The 7,744-nt window shown below is 39.3% G+C and overlaps 1 protein-coding gene across 1 annotated transcript; it reads left to right on the top strand.

Annotated features, from left to right (window-relative positions):
* The first annotated feature begins 5,969 nt into the window (after positions 1–5,969).
* LOC150088605 (5-hydroxytryptamine receptor 4-like) lies at positions 5,970–7,010 on the top strand. Its single transcript, XM_090370261.1, has one exon. It carries the CDS (start codon positions 5,970–5,972, stop codon positions 7,008–7,010), a length of 1,041 nt encoding a protein of 346 aa, XP_090226387.1.
* Positions 7,011–7,744: the final 734 nt, after the last annotated feature.

Raw genomic sequence — 7,744 nt, 5'->3', positions numbered from 1 at the left:
GTAGAGAAACTACATCTTTCAGATCGGGGGAGAGAGAATCTGCTCTGTTTGTCCACATCTTCCTGGATATGTATGATGAAAATCACATCTTCTTAGTTAACTTCTAGAAATCCATACTGAACTGCCTCAATAATATTTAAATTTCTTAAATCGAATTGAGGGACGTAATTCTCCAGCTTAGACCCTCTTGCTTGGTGTTGTGGATAGAATCACTGCCGTACACTGCACTGAAAAAGGCCTGAATTCGGTTTTTGTTAGTGGTCGAATTAGAAAATACTTCCAATCAGAATGAAAAAGAGTTTTATGATTTGTTTTCAGATCATGGCCGAGTTGTGCCCGTCCTTTGGTTACTATTTTAACAAATTTTTAAAGCTATTATTATTTTATTTCTTTCTTATCAGTTTGAATTTATACATGCTCACGTCTTTAGTTTCGAATATGTTAACAAACAAAACTCATAAAATTATCGCCCGATGTAGGGCAGTAATAATTTAACATAAATACACGAAATTATAGTTATTAATAAAGAGGATTACGGCCACTACGTTTTTTTAGATTCTTTGGAAGATGAGAAACTTCCACTGTTGAGAAAGTTGCGCTGGTCAATGCTTTTCTGGAAAGATTGTTACAGTCCTGACTGAAGGCCATTCTTCTTCGTTTGTTATTGATTTTGGGGTTTTTCCACAAGGGTCTCCATTTTGGATCTTTACTCCTCAGTCTACACCATATTAACAAAATTACCTGGACACTCCCTCCGGAATTTCGGAAACCACCCATAAGAGTGTCAGAAACGGATATACACGCACTGGGCAAAAAGATACGAACCTTTGTATCAAGACAATCACAGACGGAAGACATGCAAATACACGGCCCTACCATTAATATCCAACACCCCTCCATGGATGGGGAAAGAGATCCTATGCATCCAAAATGTCACAGAACCTGCTATAAATATGCACAATGGGCTTCACAAAACAGACAATTGTAAACGTGGGCATGCAAGATGACACGTTCGACAGTATTATCTGCATTCAACAGAATTGATCACCTCAACAAATGCTAGACGCTGATTATCATGGTGTAAGGAGCGCGAATCCTCGACTGTACAACAGTGGAAAACAGTCATATGGACAGACGAGTCGAGGTTCCCACTCTACCAGTCTGATGGCCGTTCCTGGGTGTGGCGAATGCTAAGGGAACAGTTCCTTCCTGATTGTATCCTCCCAATAATGAAGTTTGGTGGAGGCAGTGTCATGGTATGGGGCTGCTTTCATGGTTTGGCTTGGGCCGTTAGTCGTTATCGACAAAACCATGAATGCTGTGCAATACCAGGACATCCTGGACAATTATACACTTCCACATTATGGCAATACTCCGGGGAAGGTCCATACTTGTATCAGCAAGACAGCGCCCCACGCCATACTGCTCGGGTCGTAACAGAGTGGTTTGAGGATATGGGTGTGGAAAAGTCGGATTGGCCAGATCAGATGCTGATCTGAACCCTCTCGAGCATCTTTGGGATGTATTGGATCATCGGGTAGGTGCAAGTCGAGATTGCCCAAAGAACAAGGTCAAACTGGTGGTTGTATTAAAGGCCGAGTGAAGGAACATATCACCTGACATTTATAAAAAGCTGGTTGAGAGTATGCCGCGAAGATTGAAGGCCGTCATAAAAGCAAAAGGTTTCAGCACAAAATATTAATGACACAATAAAAGCTAATTTTTTGTCTGAAGGCAGGTTTCCGGATATTAATGGTAGGGCAGTGTAGATGCAATTAAAACTGTGACTCGGAGTGATAGCATATTATCTCGTTGAGTATAAATATTGCACAGGCTATTCGACTGCAGTAATCTGAAGCCAGAATGGGAAAAAGGCGTGACCTCTCAGACTTTAGAAAAGGTCTTATGGTGGGTGCACGTTCGATTCGAGAAACGAAACAAATAACTGGTTTCTCAAAGCATTAGTCCCAAATGTTTTTAATGATTGGAAAGCAAGCGGTTCTTCTGTATCTCAGAGGCATAAAAGTCGGAGAAAACAATACTTCAAAAGCTAAGGCGTCGACTCTAAGGAGGACTGTAGGGAAAAAATGTGTGCAGCAAATAACATCTGAATTCAACCAAGTTCAGAACTGCCCTATGAGCAGGGAATTGAAGACATCGGGTATTGGCAGGTGCGCCAATTCGGAAGCCACTTGTTTCAGAGAAAAAAAATAAATAAAAATCCGTTTGCAGCGGTACCGAGAACGTCGTGTCTGGACAGTGGAACAATGGAAGAAAATCATGTGGTCGGACGAATCACGATTCACTTTGTTTTGCACTGATGGTAGGCAGAGATTGTGGAGAGAACCTCAGAAGGATGGTTCCGCTGGCCTTGTTAAGACAACCCAAGCATCTGAAGATGGATGGTATCATAGTATGGGGATGTCTTATTGGCACGAACTGGGTTTGTGGTTACCGGTGGAAAGTCGAATATTATCCAGGAGTACTTGAATTTTGTATCAGATCTACTGCACCCTGCAATGTTGCATTTTTATCCCGAAGGTGATGGCCACTTTATGGATGAAAATGCAACAATGCGTCGTGTCAGACTTGTGCAAGAATGGTTCGGAGAACATGACACAGATTTTCACCATCTTCCCTGATTCGTCTGATCTCAATCCTATTGCTAATGTGTGGGATATGCAGGAGAGCGCTATACGGCAACGAAGTCCTATTCCTTTAACTATGCCGCACAGACATCTTACAACAGAGAATCATCATAGGATAGCGTATTAGTAGTCAAGATGTATGTCCGTGCAGTTGCACCTAAACTTCAACACCTTTTCTTAGGTGTTGTTAAATTTCACAGATTAACAGTCTTACATTTATATGAAAATAATGGAAAATGGTGTGTGTTTCTTAAACGAGATATTTGCAATGCAATAACCTTTGTAATTAACTTAATGACAAACTAGGGATAGGGTCATGATACTAATACAGACATAATGACAAACATAACTTAATGACAAACTAGGGATAGGGTCATGATACTAATACAGCTGGAAAACGTTTAAGTAGGTATCAGAAAGGGATCGAAGGGAGCTCAGAAGGGTGGTACTCAGAGCTTGTCATCCCTCATCGGCCAGGAATTCAAATAGTGACATGAACTGATATTAGTACAAGCACCATACTTTGGGAGGTGCATAGCATCGCATTCGACGAAAGTGCTGCGGCACACACAACACAAACGTAGTGAAATGGGCAGCATCGAGGCAGCGTTTTGGGTAGGGTGTACAACCCATCATAATTGTTCCAAGGAACATTGAAACGCTGTGTTTTGGAGGAAGCAATCAGAGTACACAGGTTTTGAGATCTGAGGGCTGTGGCTGATATCCGAAGAATGTTAATTACCAGAATATATCATTCTGACAGCAATGTTGGGATGATGCATTCTGGGATAAGTACTGTTACCCTTTAGGACTGTTTCTCCCAATCTGGGCTTAGACCATTGGTAGCTGGAAGCTACAGACTGGTTATTCTGACATCAGTAGTAGGGTAAAGTATGAAGGCAATGATTTAACGTGCAATCCAGAGACAATTAGAGAGTAATGGCCTTTTGAAGGACACTCAACATGGTTTTGCTAAGGGAAAATAATGTTCAACAAAACTGGTAAGCGATATGTGTGTGACAAGCCCTCCACACATATCGTATGAGTGTAGAATCCAAGTTTTTCCATGATTGACCTATCATCTGTATTTATTATTATTATTATTTTCCTACTGCGGGAAAAAATTCGCTACCTTCCCCTCAAGGTCGAAGTGATGACTGAGGCAGAGAGTGGCTCCATCGGGTGTCGCGCCCATCACTACCACCCGCTGCTGGATGGCAAAGCAAAAACTGGTCCACCTCCATATCTGGATGAAGATGAGAAGTAGAAATATTTAGGATACTGCATCGATTTTGGCACAGAATAAATCACTCGCGTTCCTGACATAGGTCGGATTCAGTCTACCGCGGATGATAGTGGAGCGAGTGACACTCTCTCCCAACAACTGAAGGGCAAGCCCATCCAGCCCAACCTACTGGAAGTGCTTCCAGCGCAACTGCGCTAGTGATGGTCTAGGAGGGAAGAAGAGGCCAACGCATGAAGTGGAGCATCGAAATTAATACGTTCATTATGCGAGAATACTACGAAGTAACGAAGCTAGAGACAGTTTAAAAAAAAAAAACTTATTTTTAGTCTACTCGATAATTAAATCCGTCTGCTGTGCTGTGTGTCTTATGTCTGTTAATTGCGTATGTTCTATGGTCGATTTGCCTGTTTTGCTGGACGAAAGACCCCAGTTGCTTGTGTCATCGATGGGATTCGAATCCAGGCGTTTTCTACCCGGTATGGGGAGAACAGTGACGATAACACTGTGTTACCTGCGCAGACCGCGGATATAGAAAATGCATCGCCAAGAAGCCCGGAGTGTCAGATAACATGTGTTGACTATGACACCTGGCCTCAGAACGATCCAACACATCACTGCAGGACTCTGGTTGATCATCCAGATGGGATACACTCGTAGACATGACCAGACATCCAGGATAATACATCAGAATCTAGCGAGGAAATACCAACTGATCAAAGAAACATGTACCGTGCTACAAGTATGAACCGCAGGCAGTACTAGAGACATCAACACGCAAGCTGTACTGGGGTCACGCCACAATAACGGATAAGACAATCCCACACAACAGACTGAACATAATCCTTGTGGACATGAAGGAAAAGGCTAGATATCTGATTTACATAGTGGTACCCAACACTGGCAACCTGCAGAAAACCCGTGGGGAAAATCAGGAAATACATGAACCTAAGACAGGAGATCAAAGAGATGTGGCATATGGAACAAGTAACGACCATCCCGATCATTTTGTCAACCACACGTATGGTGCCAAAGACCCTACATAACAGCCTGGCAGCAATAGGTTTTCCCGAGCATACTTACAAAGAACTCCAGAATGTCGCAATCCTGAACATCTGCATGATAGTCAGAGAGTTCCTCGGCCAACAGTAACAGTCAGACATAACAACCACCCTATGCACTTGGTACAAGTACCCGTCACGGGGTGGAACCCCCATCAGGGAGAAATAAAATAACAACAACAACAATGACAATATCCACCTTCTTTATGGCAAACTTGGATTACAATTTGATCTCAGTTCAGAAAGAGAAACTGATTAAAAAAATCAAAACGGTTTATATAAGCATCGCAATAGTTCTACTTAATGGAAATAATCGTAAAAATCGCATTTCAAAAAACTCAAAATTACCCTTAGATAAAGACAACAAAATTACACTTCAAAAATCGTCTTCTATTATATCCTTTTTAAAATTTAAATAAATCTGAAGTAAAAATAAAGCAAAAATAAATCTTGAGAATTTTTGTCAAAACAAAAATATTCAATTGAATAAACTGAAATAATTATGTATCATACCAAGAAGAAGAATAAGAAGAAAAAAAAATGGCTAGGGAGGTCAATAAACGGAGAATTCTTATTAATTCAGAATAAATTTTACTGTGCCCCACAACTTAACTGTAAATGTTGCTTCCCTGTAACACTCCAGAGTATAACAGGGAGACCACAAACGTCAGCGCATTATGTAAAAATTCAAAATAAAATCAAATGAAAACACTCTAATTTCGTAAACAAAATCCTTTCATAATCGCATTTGAAATTGTTCAGATGCACATTCGAAACAGTATTAAAATATCATTTTATGAAATCATAAACATTTATTTATTCATTGAAAATTACTTCGTATTTAATATTAAATTAAATATTCTGAAATCTGCTTTATAATAAATTTTATTATAAAGCAGATTTCAGCAAATTTTATTTTATTAAAGTGAATGTTTATATTATTTAAAGTTATTTAATAAAATTATTGAAATATTATTTTTATTTACAAAATATTTTATCGTTTATTTCCAGATAAACATGGAAGAACCAGTTCTAAACATCACCGATTCCAGCAACTTCGAAGTTGTACTGGGTGGCATTCGAAGAAGTAACTACGAAATTATCCTTGGATCCATTAGCTTCATTTTGACCGCTGCCGTTTCTTTCGTTGGAAACTGCGCCGTCGTGGCCGCATCGGTATCAGACGATCACCTAAGATCTCAGTTTGGAAACTTTCTTATAGTAAACTTGGCAATCGTCGACATTCTGACCTCAGTTGGAGTGATGATACCAGCTAGCATTGCAGTGATTTATGACTCTTGGAACATGGGAAAGGCAATGTGCAACGTCCATTTAACCTTCAATTACATCACTGTTACGATGTCTGACGTCAACTTAGCTTTGATTACTTACGATCGTGGTATGGCTGTTCTCCATCCTCTCCACTACCACCAAAAGATGACCCAAAGAAAAATATTCTTCATGATTGGTTGCGCCTGGATGTTCGCATTGGTTGTGATAATTTTTCCCATAACATTCGACTGGGTGATATATAATTACTGGGAGGCAGTTTGTACCATCAAGTTTGATGTTACAGACTCTGCTGTTCTTTACTACACTATAGCTTGCTTTACCTCGATTTTTATCCTGCCCACAATGGTCATCGCTTTCTACAATTCCCGTATTATATACTCAGCTTCGAAAATGCGGAAAAATGTCATACGGCCAGTGTTATCCATGGGACCTGCTAAAAATGGAAATGAGGCACGCCCGAAGAGACATGGAAAAGGTGAATCCTCAGAGATAGACAGCATTAATAAGACTGTAAAGAGTATGTTCGTGGTAATCATAGCTTTTTTCACTTGTTCTTCAGGATATGGAATTACTAAAGTCTACAGAGCGTTTAGAGGTGATAATTCTTTACCAATGTGGACCGCTTATTTTGCCACTGCAGCGCAGTTCTGGGCATCTGGGACGAATCCGTTCATCTATGGGATTCTGAGAAAAGATTACAGAAATGCCTTCAAGAAATTACCCAGACTGTTTTCTGAGAAAATTCGGAATATTTTCTTTTCCTAAATTAAATATATATTTAATAATGTTCCTCCACTTATACTAACGACTATCAGTGGTTAATAATTATGCTATTCGTCTTTTTGAATTATTTTCTAATTCATATTATTCGATATTTATCCATATCAAGAGAAGAATATGACGTGCATGATCAGAACAACTGATTTTTCAATATTTCATCCCGATTTATGATGCGCAAACAATGAACTATTGCTGAATGTAATTCAGGACATTAGAAATCCCCGAGCTGTCTTAATAGCTTTCACTAATCGCCACTATGCAGCTCTAACTGCCTTCTAATCCTTCAATGTTTTTCCTTGCAGATTATGGACCAAGACAATGCTATGGTTACCTGGATTTCTGTACCCAAATATTATACTCCCAATCGTTTTCAAGACATAAATGTGCTCCAATAGAAGTAACATCTTTGCATAAAGACAAGTGTCTAATAGTGTCACTATTAAGACTCTTTCATGAAAAAAATTATATATTTATCGCCATTTGTTTTCTCATATCTCAATCTAATAAAGCTCTGACATAATCTCGGTATGACTTACTATTCCTGCGGATAGTAAGTAATTATCAAATTAATTATTAAAGGAACAAATATATGCAAAACAAAATACATCTATTGGAACAATAAACTCAAATCCATCGAAACAAAAAATAAATGTATTGTAGCAGAAATAGAATCTATTGTAGCATTAAATCAAGCCCGTTGCCATAAAAAATTTATTGTT

This window comes from Mastigoproctus giganteus, chromosome 3 (assembly GCF_048544385.1).
Source record: "Mastigoproctus giganteus isolate SK-2022 chromosome 3, ASM4854438v1, whole genome shotgun sequence".
NCBI classification, from domain to species: Eukaryota; Metazoa; Arthropoda; class Arachnida; order Uropygi; family Thelyphonidae; genus Mastigoproctus; species Mastigoproctus giganteus.
The sequence above is the reverse complement of the archived record's forward strand: the minus strand, read 5'-3'. Positions and strand labels throughout refer to the sequence as shown.

Excerpts from the sequence above, each read along its gene's own strand:
- LOC150088605 (XM_090370261.1), top strand. The coding sequence starts at position 5,970 with ATGGAAGAACCAGTTCTAAACATCACCGATTCCAGCAACTTCGAAGTT.